The following is a 16,453-nucleotide window of genomic DNA, read 5'->3' as shown; positions in this document are numbered from 1 at the left end:
TCTTATGGTGGGTGCTGCTTTAGTAGCTGATTTTGAGGCCCTGTTTTGAAGACAGGCCCTGTGTTGAAATCAAGCTTTAAATGGTCCCATATTGTAGAAAGTGAGATTTCGATGTCTTTTTTGATTGTAAAGCAGGTCTATGTGCTATATAAATATTGTGAAAATATAAAAAGGCTCAGTCCACGGAGAAATGTAAACAGCCCGTATTCAGAAAATGTCACAACTATACAGTCACCGCACTCAGCCACGCCCCCAGCAGGTCATCTGCTCCAGGCAAAGCATGCCCATGAAGTACCAGGGCCCTTTTGCAGTTAATCCGGTCATTGTGATGATTTGGCGAGCAAGGTCAGTTGAGTGTGCTGCATGAAGCTGTATCCTTTTTCCTTCTTTTATTACGTATACGGTAGTGGTCCCAGATAACAAGGCCATTACATATTGTTACTCCCATTGCTCTGCCCTTAGAAATCAAACTACACCTGTTCATGTCATGTAAACTGAAAAATTCTCTCTAGTTTTGTATCAGCCTGAAAAGTGGACTATTTGATATTCCAGCCTCTCCTCATACCTTCAGTTAGACTTCAGACTGCAGTCGGCAGGTCTGTCTCCCTGTAGCACATGCATAGGAAATTGAATATAGTCACACTGGCTGTGTAGTTTTCATCACAGCTTCGATTCATCACAGCTTCGATTGTGAACATATTCTCTCTCTTTTTTTTGCATGTCATTTTGGAACCTGCCAAAGTGAATGTTTCATTCATCGCTAACTACTCTTCACCATTCATGAATTTGGAACAACAAAAGTATGAAATTATAAAGATATGGGTTTATCTGAAGCCTGAAGGCATCCCTACTAACTGAGCTTTTCTGAATCTCTTCACCAAATATGGAATCATATCAAACTGGACATACACATGGTCTGCTAATATGACAATGACATTTATTGGCTTTAGTCATAGAATAATTGATGTCCGCTGTCAGACAGGAAAAGTTATTTTGCTTTACATGTAGTGTCTCATCTTAATTGCATGTGATCATAATGCATGCTGAACAGAGAATAATATAGTATATAATATAATAATATAATACTGCTAGTGCAGTAGAAACAGGAAATGAACATTACAGTAAACTGAATAGTTTACTATAAGCTGGTGTCAATTCATGAATAAGATATTGCAGATCACTTACAGAGATCCCCAAAACATGTCCAGCAGTAACTATTTGAACATGTTGCATCAATTACAGTTATTGCTTTATGGAAGGAAAGGATTTAGACTATGAGTCCTGTTTACAAAGTATGATTACACCCAGAGTTTAGCATCAATCTATATCAGTTTTGTTTTCCCTTCAATCCACCACCAGCACACACAAAGGCCATATGGACGTGGATCCTCTCAGCATCACAACTCCACTCTATTTTTCAAGCTATCTTCTCCCCTCCCCCCTGTCAGGGTTTGGCTGGACAGAAATGCTTGGACATGAGAATGCAGATGTTTTTCCCACACTTCCAGCACTGTTGCTTGATGTGTTGAGAACCCTGCTGGGTCTTTCTCTTACACAGCGAGCACACATCTGTAGCTCCATCATCTCCTCCTTCGGGTCTTTGGGATGTTTTTGACAGAAGCTGTTGAAGCTCTGTCAGTATGGTGGTGTCTTTTGCCTTTGCAATGCCCACCACCTTGACTCTTTTGGGGTCAAATACACAATCCTCTTCTAGGCCACTGGGCACAGCTTTGAGGCCAATATTGGGGGGCACCCAGGCAGTGTCATAGCCATTAGCGTGCCAGGTGTACTGCATAGGATGGTTGTCCCTGTCAATACGCTTGACACGGCCAACGCGCACGCGTAACTCAAGGATTACAGGACCATAACGGTCCGCCTTGTTCTTGTTACGACTGACATACACGCCCTTTCCCAGCATGCCACGTGATGACTGATTAAAACCATTGGCAATGATGAGGCGTGCGCTGGCAACGCTGGTCCCATGGTACATTTTGTAGACGCCCCGCTTTTGGGGTGTCTGGGATAACCCCAGCTCCACACCAGTAAAGGAAGCACCATCGTCCACCACCTCCCAGCCACAGAACTGCACTGACATCCTGATTCAGGAAAGTGGCTGATAGAGGATGTTGTTCCACAAGAGGATCTGCAGCTCTGTGAGAAATGAATTCAGAAATGTGGCATCATGTTGTAGCAGATTTTAGAGCAATCAGGGTGTAACTTTTACTGAAGAGAGGCACGTAAAAGCCACTGAGCCATTTGGTTAGCCCTAGCCCAGTGGTTCTCAAGCTTTTTCTGTCAATCACCACTTTGGAAGAAGAAAGAGTCACCCCGACTCCTAATAACTAAGCTAAAAGTTGAAACAAAATTATCTATCTATTGTTTTTCTCTTTACATGCATGTTTCCCATTAAATTATTTTGTGCAAATTAAATGCATATTTAAGTCCCCTGCCACGGCTATTCATATCTTGCACTGAACTGTCACTTTCATTCTTTTCAATTTAGTCTTATTTTTATCCTTATCTCTAATTTATTTCTTTTAAAACATCTTATTTGTTTGTGTCTATACTGAAGTGTTTGTATATGCTCTGTATTTTGTAACTTTGTAACTATGTTTTCTTGAAAGCCTTGTTGTTGAGATGTGCTATACAAATTAACTTGTCCTGTCTTTTGTTACGTCCTCATATTTTTGGATTTGAGTGACATTGCACCACCTGTGTGTGACTCGTCAGAAATCTGTCTGTCTGTCTGTCTGTCTAGTAAATAAAATCACAAATAATAAATGTTGCTAACCTTACATTTTCCCCACTCTTTCCTGTATGTCCCTCCAGGGGGGACCTACCCACAGTTTGTGAACCACTGACCTAGATGATAACTCATATAACCATATGTGTGGTCCGTGTGTGTCAGAAAATTATATATAAATCAAATACATTTCAGGACAGAAATTCAAGTCGACTGGCCTATACATCTCAGCCTGTGTCAGCCTAAACACTATCTACATTATTTCTACATTACACTGTTTTTCACTTTCTACAACTCCTTTCTGTTGACTTTCTCTATAAATGCAGCAAAATGCAGGTCCATTTAAGGTGAAAACATTGAAACCTTACCGTCAGTACCGACTCGTCCTTTCTGTCTGTCAAGTGTACTTTCAGATCAGTAGGTTTCATTTTCACTCATGATTACGTCACATTAGGCGGTCTATGACAGGTACTTCAGTTGGGGCGCTAACAACGTCAAGGTTTCTGATTCGGTCCCAGTACAGATCATAAATAATGTTTTCTTGTGACATTTGCAACGTCTGTACGTACAGTTTGTTCCAGTCGAAGCGAACGAAAGTTGCAGTTCCCTTGAGAGATCCACGGGTTCCACTTAACCTTTTTCAGTATGATGTAACGCGCAATACTTGTTGCTAGTCTTGTCTTTCAGGTGTGACAACTGACATGTCATTAGAAAGGCCGAAATAGCTCAGTTGGGAGAGCGTTAGACTGAAGATCTAAAGGTCCCTGGTTCGATCCCGGGTTTCGGCAGGGGTCTTTACATAACAACGTACTCATATACACTTTAGTATATGTCTTTGGTCAAGTCTCATAGCTGCCAGTGCCATTCAATACAACCATAATCACAGACTACCTTTGACCTCCAAATTAAATTTCAGGATATGTACAATTGCATTTCTACATTGTAAGTGGAGTAAACAGGTTAAATAAGTGTAGTGCAGAATATCCTACACATAGGCCATATTCAGTCATGACTGAAAAACACTAATTATGACTGAAACTAGTCATGTCCAAACATGCAACATATTGAAATAGCTACCACTCATGTTACTTGACAAAACAATAATAATAATAATAACATTTAATATATATTGTTACATTCTCATTTATTAAAAATAAAAGTTAAGTGTATTAAGTGTGTGACAACATTCATTTTAATACAATAGTGTCATCTAAAGTTTTAGAGTCAGGTCTTACAAGACTTTGCATAAATGACAACTCCTGGCTGAATCCTGTATGTTATGTATGTCAAGTAAAAAAAAACCATGGAGTTAAATGGTAGACAATTAATCTTAACAATAGTAACTACACTTGTCGTTGACATTGGCAAATATGAATGACTTTTAAAAAATAATCAGATTTCTGTAATTAAGTTGCCAAATCGGAATATAATTTCTCTGGTGAAAGGTGATTAAATATAATATTAAATATAAATGGACTCAGAGAATAAGATGTGAATAAAAAACAATGAACACCATCTCTGACAGGCAAGCTTTTTGGTTTAAAAAGAGCCAGCTAGCGATTGCTTAAGTGTAGGTGCGACAGTATCGAGGGGCTCCTCTTCAGTTGATAACGTCACAAGTCATTGAGCTCTGCCACCTTGCTGCAGATGTGCCTGATATCCTTCTGAAGTGCCTGCTTGTCAAGGCGGGATTTGATGTCACCTATCTGCCCCAGGGACTCAATGGCTTCGTGCACAGACAGGAACCCTGTCCAACAGAGAGGCAGGGTGAGCAGAGGATCACACGACGTAATGCATTTGAGGTGAAAAGGATTCTCTGAATACTGCTGGTGATTGAGGTGTTATATTGGTACTGAGTTGGGCTTATAACTATCCATAACATTAGCTTAGTGATAGTTACTCATGTTGGCTCTAACCTTGTTTCTCTTGCTGTTATAGAAGCAGTTGCAAAAACCTGTTACATTTCTATGTATGTTTCAATTCATTTAACATTGGTGTGTGTTTTGCTCTTTCTCTGAATATCTCTGGTTAAATTGTCTTTGGTCCTAATCATCAGTTATCATGACATCATTGGGTAGTTAAGAACATACATACGAAAATGGAAATATGTTTTGATATTGCATGCACTCTAAGAAGTAATATTCAGTGACTGTGAACTGTGAGGTGGAGGGATAAACTTTCTTGTGCAATGATGAGGTATTAAATCTCTCTCCTTCTCTTTCAGACTCCCCGCCCGTCTTGCCACGAATATTTACGACACTCATCAATTATGCATTGCTTTTTCTCCCCTCTATTACCATCTCCCTCCATCTTTTCATCCTATACTTAAAATAGAGCAATGGATGGATGGATGGATGGCTCTCTAGCACTGAGTTCAGTGGCTGAGCGGTGATTCATAGAATAGTTTACCCCTGCTCTTATTTACTGAGGGAGGCGTTTGCCTCTTTTCTATTTGTTTACACTTTAATAAGAGCTGGGGACTGATAGAGGTTGACAGAAAGTGGGGAAGGTTTGAGATCTTGTGCCAGGGCTCCTGAGAAGTGATGGGGATTGATGTCAACAGCAGCTCAGTTGCTGTACTGGGCTGGCTGGATAGCTCTGAGGTAGCTACATGAAGTAGCTGTAGCTCACATCCATCTAATTTAATCTGATTAAAAATCCTGCCATATTTGTGTTTGTCACATAAAGAGAGAGAGAGGCTTGATTGGCTCAGCTGACCAAGTCGTTTTTGGTATGATGTAATTCCATATGTTTGATTTGTATACTGAAGATCTCTATATTTCTGACTATTATTGGACTAAGTTGAGTACAACAGTTCCAAGGGCTTTAATCTTGTTGGAATCCTGTTCCAAAAATAAATAAATGATATATATATATACTTACATTTGTGCATATACACACACAAATGTAAGTATTTGATGAAACCACATGACTTATGAGTTAAAAAGCTTCTGAATTAGACATGCTGCCTCCTGTTGTGCGGGAACTCTGCTGCCCTTACTACCAGAATAATTCAAACATATCAAATATATATCTCACTTCTAATGCTTAATTTAAGATGTCATTGACCACTGTCATTAACTGGGACATTAAGCATCTCATTTGTGGGCAAAAGAAATGAACCATATTAGTCAAGTAGTCAAGTCACTTCACTTTATGACTAATTATTAACAGCCTCCCTCTCTCTTTTTCTCACTCTTTTGTGAAGCATTTTGAGTGCATTTTTTCCTTGACATATGTGGTAAGATACATGCAGTATGTGTGTGTGTTTACTCACTGATGACAGCACGTTAGCGACAGTGATCACCCACCTTTGTGGTATTCCTGTTTGAGCAGCTGCAGCTCCTGATGAAGGCTGGTCTCCACTGAGGTCATTCTTTCACCGAGTTTGGTTTCAGAGCGTTTCAGCTGATCTGCCCGACTGCGGTCGGCCTGTTCCCGCTGGGTCTCAAACTGCTCCACCCGGACCACCAGAGCACATAATCGGTCAGCTGATCTAGACGCAGCCTCTAACTGAACACAGAACACACACACATAAAAAACTTACTGTACTGCACGACAGATTCTTAATCCTCACACTGTACATGTCACCAGTCCTGAACATTTTTTAAAATCCAGATTTTAAGGTGCTGCTTGTAACATTTGAGCTTCACAAATTCACAACTATATTACTTTGAGATATTACAACTTGCAGCCTCTGCAGTGCATTTTACTGTTTTTCTATGGCATGAAACAGAAAGAGGGTGGTGTTCATCAGGCAAAAACTGAACTTTCACAGATTTGTGCAATGACAAAGGGTGAACGGATGAAAAGTTGTTTTTATCAACATGTTTTTTGATATCACTAAAATGAAAGAGAGGAGAATATTGCAAATACAATTGGGTAAGGGGCAAGGAGCAGTTAAGTACTTTTTTTCTGCTGAGTCACAGCTCAAAAGGTGTGACTGAAGCCTGCACATTTGAACACCACACACCAAAAAAAGTTGTCTCTTGCAGATCATGACAACTTGATTGTGGAGGCATGAGAAAACTTGAAGGATGGTAAAGGCAAACAAGACTAAATGTACCATAGCGTATTCTGAGTGACGCCTTCACAATAGGCCTATTACTTGCATTTTGTTATTGTGGATGTCATCGCATGAACTGTGGGTCAAACTAACATCTACAGTACCATTTTATCCCTCTGTTGTGTGCAGTGATGGACCGAGCTGTTGAGTTGTTGTTCTGTCCACTTCCTCAGCGAATCTGTCTGCTCCTTGGCTTCCTTCAGTTCACCTGACATCCTGCAAAGCCATCAGGAATAGAAAGGAGAGAAATGTGGTCGGCTGAAGTTGCAAGTTGCATTTTTTGGTTTCTTTTTTCAAACTAGACACTGGAAACACCATTAGTAGATTAGATTAGATTATAAATGCACACAGACTGGCTAATACCTGGAAACAAGCAATGCTTGCCTTAAATTTAGGCCCATTATGCACAACTCCTATTGGCATTGCGTGGTGCTTGGCATTGGAATAAGAATGTGTCTGTTTCCATAACCAATACCTTTTTGGCACCTCCTTTTTATTGAGCAAACTCTCTGTGGTGTGTGGAGTGTCAATCACAAATCAATATTTGACGTTCTGTCACTTTATTTTAAAAGCAAGATGCTTTTGTTCAGCTGGTTGAAGCTGTTGGAAAGTCAGTGTTCAGAATTGTGTTCTCTCTCTTTGGTAATTAGAGGTGAGACTTCCTCAGCAATATCGCTTTGTCTGGTTGTCTTGATGCCAGCCTCAGCAGGAAGCAGGAAGGAACTGTTACTCTGTGGCTGGGTGCTGGTATATGTGCACAGAGGCATACAAACTCACATATCACACAACCAAATAGCTGAATGCACATCTGCACACATGCAAACATAAGCAAAATTTAAATTTGCAGATTCTTTCACACAGCGTATTCATCAAAGTACCAATCTTTTTTTTTTTTCAAATTTGATCAGTATTGTTTTGATTTGTAAAACTAGGCATATTACTTTGACTTGTAAAAGCATTTGCATGGCTGCCATTTATATAGCTGTATGTCGCCCTCCAATAAAAAGGATTCTTCCAAAATGAGAAAATCAATGAGGCAAATGTCAGGACTTTACTGTATGTGTGTGTGTCTGTGTTTGACTGCAATACGAATCAGACTCCTGCTACACATGAATCTAACGCTACATGTCTGCTGCTACAGAGACAACTCATTTATAACACCAATCTGGCTAATGTTGACAGTTGTCAGGACAGCTGATTTGGGCATATTGGATGAGTTTTCAGAACCTGCCTGTCTCCATGGAGGTTTATCATTTTCCTATTGTCTAGGGTCCTAGGGTTAGTGTGCCTCCATTTAATTTCTGTGAGGTTGTTTGAAACTTATTATCTATGTTTGATTGTTTTGTCAGTGACCAAATTGTTTCTCTGGCCAACATCAAGACAGAAGTTACAGTCAAGTGATAAGAAAGTAAGAAAACCCCCTGTGGTCGACTGGCCTTTCTATTGAGTGTGTGTAGGCATCTTAGAAGAGGATTTGAAAGGTGTGGTCTCTAATTCCAAAGTGTCAATGACCTGACACCATTTGAATCACCTGATGTGACAGGATAAAAATACACTCGCAAACACACTGGATTTCAAACATGGGGCCTTAACTGTAGTAGACTTTAGATATTGGGTTTCATTTGTGAAAAGGGACCTTGATTGATATATATCTTGTTCGAGGTCTTCAGGCCCCAAATACTAAAGTTGCTTCTAACAAAAGTGGACTGACAATAGCTCAGTGTATCTTTACACACTTAAATTAGGTGGTCAGAGCTGAAAGGGTGTTGACTCTGAGCCAGGAGGATGTATCTACTGAGGTCCCCCTGTAAACTGGAGGTTAATTAAGGACTCTCTGAAATCAGCTTGCTTCAAAATGACTTGGCAACACAACAGACAAGGCAGGTCAAGTTTAGAAAGTGAATAAACAAGGAGCAAATATCACCCATGAGTTTGGGACTATTTAAGGATGATGTGGATGGAAGACACAATATTGGTAGGTATTTGTTTTTTGTTCTTGTCATTGTTCTACCTGTTTCAGAAACACAGGCAGTGTTGCTTTTCATCTATTTTTATCTATTGTTCTTTTGGTTCTAACATGATCAGTGACCTGATTTCCATTACAGATCTACAACATTACTAAATAGAGCGTATTCATCATTCATGTCTCTCTGACTCTGTTTCCCCTATGGTAAAACTATGTGATTAATTTTGCATATTGCTGCCAATTGAGATTATTTATCAGCTGGATCAGTAAAGCAACATAACTAACAGCTTTTCTGAGCCTCTGGCATCAATATATTGAGATGGCCATGGCTCTGAAATGCCCAGTTGTGGAGAGAGTTAGGACTGACTGGGATACTATTTGAGAAGCAAATTGGTAACTCATAGATTTTTCTTTATTATGTGAGTCTGGGCAGAATGAAAAAGGGAACACAGTCAGTCACTTGTGGAGCACTGCTAAAAGGCAAATCAGACATTTCAGTAGACGATGGCCATACTTCATACACTGAATACAGAATAGTCTTCAAGACATTCAAGCCTAGAGAATGTATGGAATTAAAAAACAAAACAAAAAAAGCAATGTCTTCATGTTTACAAAGATACCAAGACATGGTAAATTAAATTTATGTTATGTCCACACGTGTTTCTAACACACAGGGTTTTACATTAAGCCAATTATTGTGAAAAAACATCTTCAGGTAAATCTTGATATTAAAATAAACTTTACAGTGTTTGCAGCAGCCCAAAACAGAGGTTTGATAATGAGGTGAATCACTGGAAGGATATGTTGTGTCAATACGTATGTCTGCACGAATCATTAGCACCACGAGATACGATGTGTTGCTGTGAAACTGTAATACAAGTTTGTTACCTACAGTATCAGTTGTAAGCCATTTTTTTCTCTTCACAAGAAATCAGACTAATACATACCTGTGTTAGTATTACAATAAGAAACCCAGGTGTGTTTGAGTTGCGCTTACTCTTTAAGTAATTACCTGGCCTCTAGTAGTTTAAGTTGTGTATGCAGATCGGACATGGAGCTCCTTCGGCTCTGGGAATGCTCTGACAACGAGGCCTCCAGTCTCCCCACGTCATGATGAAGCTGGAAAAAGGAAAACACACAAGCACATGCTGTTATGTGACATTGGGGCATCTTGTGGTGCCGGCTTCATGATGTGACCTTTACCCTTTTCTGCTGAGTCGAGCTGATTGAGCTACTGCACCACTCCTGCGGCCAGTCAGAACTGGGAGTAACAGCAGTGACCCACTTTCTTGGCATTTTCAATTATCTTTATGGTACATGCTTGACCACTGCTCCACAGCTAATGTGCTGTCATCACAATGAATTACCACCTTGTGCCACCAACAGAACTGAGTGTAATCAGTGTGGCTGAATCAGTGTGAGTGTGTGTGTTGAGGGCAGTCATGGTCAGCTTTAGATTTAGTAAAGTGATGGAAAGCATTATAACATGTGACACGAGTCCTAATCCAGGGTTTTAGTATTTTTTATGATACTTTGATGTTGTAAAGAAAATGTGACACAAAGGGCAGTAAAAGCTGTTTATGGAGAGACCTGATATCCCTGTTTGAATTAATTTCACATCTCAGTTCCTTCTTTCAGAGTCTGTGGTTGTGGTTGAGCCACTGAGTTTACTTGATAAGGCCAGTCTCACAGCCTCTCTCAGCAGCAATAAGCTCCAAATCACCAGACAAACAGCCAGCCATCCTCTCTGGGGTAAACAGCAAAATACATCCCCTGTGTATATTGTCAGATTACAATTTCCTTCATGCAAGCAGCATTTAAATGAATGTAATCCCCCTTTAATAGTTAATAAATTCACGAAGGAGAATATTATTCTGTAATTTGAGACTGGAGTATTCAAATGAATCCAAGGCTGAACACTGTGTGTGTGTGTGTGTGTGTGTGTGTGTGTGTGTGTGTTAAGACAGAGGAGGGGTAAGGATTAGGTTAGGGTTGTAGATTTTGGTAGAGAGTAATATGGCATAATTTAAGAAATAAGTGATGCTTTGTGGTTAATACTAATGCCAGCATGCTAACATGCTCACAATGATAATGTTAACATGCTGATGTTTAACAGGTATGATGTTTAACATACAACAGAGCCCTGCTGCTATCATGACTAAAAATATGCAATGTACCATGCTAAGTTTTGATGTCTTGAATGTCACAGAGATAAAGAAGAATTTTTATATGTCCAAGTATGTGTCAGAGGATTGCCTTAAAGACTCTAAAGATTTTCTTTTTGGCTCTGGTGTAGCTGCTTTGTACATAGTGTGGACTTCAGCTAAACTGCTGCCTTACGCTTCATCTGCCAAACCCTTTGTCAGCACTGATGCACCGTCTCTCACCTTGACTTCCAGCGCTTTGAGCCGTACGTCCACGGCTGACCTGAGCTCTGCCACCTCCTGTTGCAGTCTAATCAGCTGCAGCTCCCCAGAGCTCACGCCAGCGCTCAGCTTGGCGATGCTGGCATCACACCTGAGGTAATAGGTGTGGAAGCAGAGAGGAGAATAGTGGGGTGAGATGGGAGTTATGGAAAGGTGTGAAGACATGGAGATGACCAAAAAAGGCTGAAGAAAATAGGGAGGAAGCTCTTTACTGAAGCACACACACTTCAGACGGCAGACAAACAGGCAGATAGATGGAAAAAAATCTGACAGCTGCCCTTATCAATACTTTCCAAAGCGAGCCAATGGAAGCCAAAAGAAGGCTCTGCTGAATCCTAAGCAGGGACAGTTTATCATTTGAATGCTGAAAAAGCATTTGAGTGTCCCAGTGGATACATGTTTGTATCTGTTGATGAATTACTGATAAAAAACAAAACAAAACATGACAATCAATCAAATAAGTAAACTAGTAAGATTAGATAGATTTATCACCAAACACAATCAGCAGACTGTGTAAAAATACTGGACAGCATCTCACAGGCAACATCTTGATTCTAACATACTATCTGTTCACCGTGCTGACCCTCATTATCAGCGTTGCAACATAGCTGTCTTCCTTCCTATGCTTGATTTAAGATGCCATCACTAAGCTTGCAAATACTCTCTCTCCCTGTCTTTATCAGGGTTGTGCATGTCAATATATTTGTGATGAAAATACAATGTAAGCTCAACAACCATACCCAGCAGTTAATTGTGGAGATGTCCAGTATGAAATTTCCCTGTAGAGCACTACAATGCTTCCGTAAAGGGCTTCACAGAGCAATACAGTTTATCAAAAACCACTGGCCCTTAACTTACTTGATTATTTATGACTAACATACAAGAGGTCATTAGACTGAGTGGGTGAAGTTTTTCTACAGCCTTTATTGGCCCATAAATCAACTGTTTGTTGAGTAATAGGCAATATCCCCTCTCAACACTGACCTCTTAAACGCTATGGAGGAGGCAGGCCTGCTGTGAAACAAGATGTTCCCAAAATAACACTACATCTTTGATTTACTATCTGATGACAAATTACATGTAGATCTCAGACGTATTGACTGATGACTGCCAGGGATGTTCAAAAGAATTCAGCCTAGCTGGCTACACAGCAAAAACACCACTTCTAATGCAAGGGCTGTTAGGCAGAGCCCTAAGATGACAGCCTCTCTTCAGCAATCCAATCTAATAAAGGAAATCTGACACAAAATAATGAGCAAGTGCTAATCAGCATCTAGAGTGTGTTCAAACCTAGAAACTTCAGTCTGGTGAGAAGAAATAATGAATGTGTGCATGTGTGCGTCTCTGTGAGAGTGTCAGAGGCGATGCCACGCCGGATTGGAGGTTGTGAGACTGTGAAGAGCTGCCAGACAGGATGCAGGCTACACAATTTCACTTTATTAGAGGGAGAGAAGAACAAGTAGGATATCAGCACGTAAAGTTGATCAGTCAATCACTTGTGCATCAGACCTGGGTCTAAATAATTGTACAATTCCTCCAAATAATGCTTTGGAGGAAAATTTTAATCTGTCAGCCCTTGGCAGTCACCACATTTCTGTATATGTTAACACTCTGTATAGTGTGTACCTCAGTGTTTGTGTACATTATTTGACCCAGGCCTGGTGTTGCATACCTGGCTACCCTTCCTCTCAGGTCTCCAATGCCAGCCATGTTCTTCTGGTCCAGGCTTTGAACAGCCATTGTGGTTCCAGAGGTGATGGAGTCCCGCTGGGTGATCTGTCTCTCCAGGGCCTGCTCAGAGCAAAGAGAGCATATTTGTCTATTTAATGGTCATTTTCTTCTCAGCATGTTAATGTGGAATAAAACACAGATGCGGAAATATACAAATAAAGCATTTAGTATGTTTATAAGATAGTTTGTTTGGACCTGGCAGAAAACTAAGCATGTCAATAGATAATAGTATGTGCATTCCCTTTCTGCCCCTCATTGTACTGCTGTCAAAATAAGCATTGTGGCTAAAACTACAATATGTCCTTTGCTGATAAAGGTAAGAAATTTCATCACCATCTTCGCGTGAATGATCATTGTATGGAAGAGGCCGTTGACATGTGTGCAATGTATCTCTGATAACTCAACATCAAGGAGACGACCCTCTGGCTTATCATGAGAGCAAATAGTGACTGCGTGGTGTTCCTTTCATTTGATTTAGCAGCATATTCACTTCATGGCTTAGCTTATTACTTCTTCACGTACAGAATTAATTAGCTCTTAGGCATCCATGTAATATTTCAGATAATGACAGTCTCTAATCATGTTAATGGCCCATTTGGTATGCACTGATGAAGTTATGTATTTCATTTTTGTGCTCTGTTGCTATAAGAATGGCTTGATGTTCTGCTCAGTCGAAGATGACTCAAAACACTTTGTTTCATGACTCAAATTTCAACACACTTCCCAGTAATTCTTCTGACTGCTGATTTTCAGAGGTTAGCGCAGAACTTGGCAGTATTTATTTAAACACATACTGGATGCATCATTCGTTTTTTGCTTATATAGACAAAAATGACCACGAGCTGATGATGAGGGGGAGTCAGGCAGGCTTTGCTCAGATGCTGCACCATTCTATCAGGTGTAATCAAATCAGCTGCGAGTTTATGGGCATGAGTGTGTGTGACGAGAGAGGAAAGCAGATACAGGAATGAGCAGGAAAAGAAGACCAGACAGGTAGAGAGAAAAGAGAATCCACACAGATGGACCACTAACCTGTATGTCCATGCTAAGCTGCTTGACAATGCGTGTGATGGTCAGTATGTGATTCTCCAGCAGCTTGCGGGAAAGCACCTCCACCTGGACGGAGCCCTGGGTGGACTGCAGACCTGCTGCCACCTCCTCTTTGATCCTGAAAGCCTGCTCGAGCAGCACAGCCAGTGTCCTCTCCTGACCGCTCAGACGACCCTCCAAGACATCAGGCCTTAATCAGGACATAATCAGAAACAGAAGAACATGCTTTGACTCATAAGAAGTGCTTCATTATTAATTTTGGGTAATTTAGGGATGTGTTGCAAATCATGAAAAGTCAAGATAACATTTTCCAGCACTGGAGGCACAGAAATGCACTCAGGAATATAAAAATACTTCTACAGTGTAAGTCAATGATGCATTCATCCACTCAGAAGAATAATGAAGGTGGAATAAGATGATGTGCATTGTTTTTCATACCCTCAGGTCATCCTCAAACCATCTCATTGACTTCATGTCCCTGTGCATGCTGTGTCACCCTGCCTGATGCTACTGTGGATTAAGGATTAATTTGATCAATGTGATTCACAGCGGTGTTAAAACGGTCGCTGGTGTTTCTCAACCGTATTTCCATCCCATCAGTGTGGGGGAAATAGAATTTATCTACCTCTTGGACACAGATTGATTTTGGAATTAAATTAGTGACCCACAGGAACTGAGGAAGGTGAAAAATATGAAGGTACTGTAATAGTTTTTATGGTTGAAATGAAAAGAAGTAATTCAATGAGAAAAAGTTACCTGGTGCGATTCTGATAGGGTTGTAACTTTGACTCGTGTGACATTCTTCTTGTCTACAAAGAAAAACACATTTTGACGTGATACAGAAGTTTTTACTCAATTATGTTTCTAACCTATTCTGTTAAATGTATCATCAATCAATAGAACAAACATTTTATAGTCCTGTCTGGGCATAACAAGATCCATATAATGCTATATAATATGTTCCCTTTTTTTAAACAACAATATATTAAGCAGTAATTTTTTTTACATTTCAGAATACTCACAGGCCTGTGCTTTTCTTCAGCCAGCTATTGACTTCATGTGTTTGTGTTGTCACTTGGAAACTGTGGTCTCCTTGAGAGGGGTGTGCCCGCATGCCAGTGTGAATTTGTCAGCACAGTAATGCCAGAATGATGCATTGTATACTTGGTGAAGCAGCTTAACTCAGCAAACCGGAACATCGAGTGTGAAACATGACATTTACTGAAACCCGAAGACATGTAGTTGACTAACTGACGCGTCCACAAAATAGCAAATTCTCAACGCAATAGCTCTCAAAACACACCTCAGTCAAAAGGCAACTGCACTTGTTTGTCACTGAAGAGTCAAGCTGCCTTTGAGTTAGTCCCTCTAGATATTCTATGACCTGGATGGTTGATTACTTTGTAGATACAGAAATCTAAAATGTAATCTAATGTTGACTTAAGTAAGTCCTTCAATTCACTAATATCTCTTTACTCTGATTTATAATAAGCTGTTAAATAATTTTTCTTCCTTTGGGTTTCATTTTGGTGTCTTGTTGCACTGGAGTTAGCTTAATCGTGATAAATAAATAATAATAATAATAATAATAATAACAATAATAAATACCTTAATCATTAATGGTTTGAAGTTTTCATTAATTAAGGGTCTATTGCATTTGTCTATGAAGTATACAGCAATCAAGCCCTCCTGGGGGGCCCTTCTAATGCGCCCAATGTGGCTAATTAACGATTACAAGCGGAAGTTATTGCTTAAGGGGCATATTAGCATTTGATTAAAATTCCAACAAATATTTTAAATCCATCTTAAAATCAATAACAAACTATAACAAACCTAAGTGTTTTGCCCACAGCACAGATGAATTTGAGCTATCCTGCTGTACACCGCAGATAGCAGCCATAGCCAAAAGAGAGACTGAAAGACCCTTAAAAAAACTATTCTAAAGGTGTTAGAGTCAAGCATTAAGCTTTAAATTTCTTTAAGTAGCTGTTCATTGGCCAGTACTAAGAGGGCGTATCAGGCAGCTCCACTTCCTGTGGCTGAAGCAGGCTGCGGCTGGAAAACAGAATATGCGATTATATGAACTGGGTACAGGCAGTAAGGGACTATCGGCTACATCATTAAAGGCATCAGCTCTGCCTGCCACCCCTCTGCTGTTTCATTGCACAAACTAGCTTCCCATTGAACATCAGCTCTCTCTGACTGAATGAATTATGAGAGGCATGATTCAACACCTGGAGTGAAAATGGACTTATGTTTCACTTAACCGAGACCTAACCCTGAGTCGAGTTCTTTCAGTAGTGCCTGTTTGCAGGTGTGTGCGTGCATGGCCACACACTCTGTGGATTAGTCTCTTGTCAACAGGACCAGGACCATTAAGTGGAAAGGCCTGCTCACTGCAGACTCATCAGTTATCCACGTTAGCCCAATAGAAAAGCCGATGGTAGCTGAAAGGAATTGTTTGGCTCACA

General features: G+C 40.2%; 2 protein-coding genes and 1 non-coding gene across 3 annotated transcripts; 1 reads left to right on the top strand and 2 right to left on the bottom strand.

Annotated features, from left to right (window-relative positions):
* Positions 1-926: 926 nt before the first annotated feature.
* On the bottom strand, positions 927-3,147 carry LOC139284145 (uncharacterized). The gene is made up of 2 exons (XM_070904325.1): positions 3,112-3,147; positions 927-2,151 (listed from the first exon to the last, which is right to left on the bottom strand). Exon 2 carries the CDS (start codon positions 2,093-2,095, stop codon positions 1,445-1,447), a length of 651 nt encoding a protein of 216 aa, XP_070760426.1. The 5' UTR covers positions 2,096-2,151; positions 3,112-3,147; the 3' UTR covers positions 927-1,444.
* A 311-nt stretch (positions 3,148-3,458) lies between these two features.
* trnaf-gaa (transfer RNA phenylalanine (anticodon GAA)) lies at positions 3,459-3,531 on the top strand. Its single transcript has one exon. It is a non-coding gene; the product is annotated as a tRNA-Phe (tRNA).
* Positions 3,532-4,356: 825 nt separating this feature from the next.
* fam81b (family with sequence similarity 81 member B) lies at positions 4,357-14,782 on the bottom strand. The gene is made up of 8 exons (XM_070905160.1): positions 14,739-14,782; positions 13,965-14,172; positions 12,874-12,992; positions 11,163-11,292; positions 9,788-9,894; positions 6,914-7,025; positions 6,055-6,256; positions 4,357-4,490 (listed from the first exon to the last, which is right to left on the bottom strand). Exons 1-8 carry the CDS (start codon positions 14,780-14,782, stop codon positions 4,357-4,359), a joined length of 1,056 nt encoding a protein of 351 aa, XP_070761261.1.
* Positions 14,783-16,453: the final 1,671 nt, after the last annotated feature.

The sequence above is a fragment of the Enoplosus armatus genome, chromosome 4 (assembly GCF_043641665.1).
Source record: "Enoplosus armatus isolate fEnoArm2 chromosome 4, fEnoArm2.hap1, whole genome shotgun sequence".
Classification (NCBI taxonomy): domain Eukaryota; kingdom Metazoa; phylum Chordata; class Actinopteri; order Centrarchiformes; family Enoplosidae; genus Enoplosus; species Enoplosus armatus.
The sequence above is the reverse complement of the archived record's forward strand: the minus strand, read 5'-3'. Positions and strand labels throughout refer to the sequence as shown.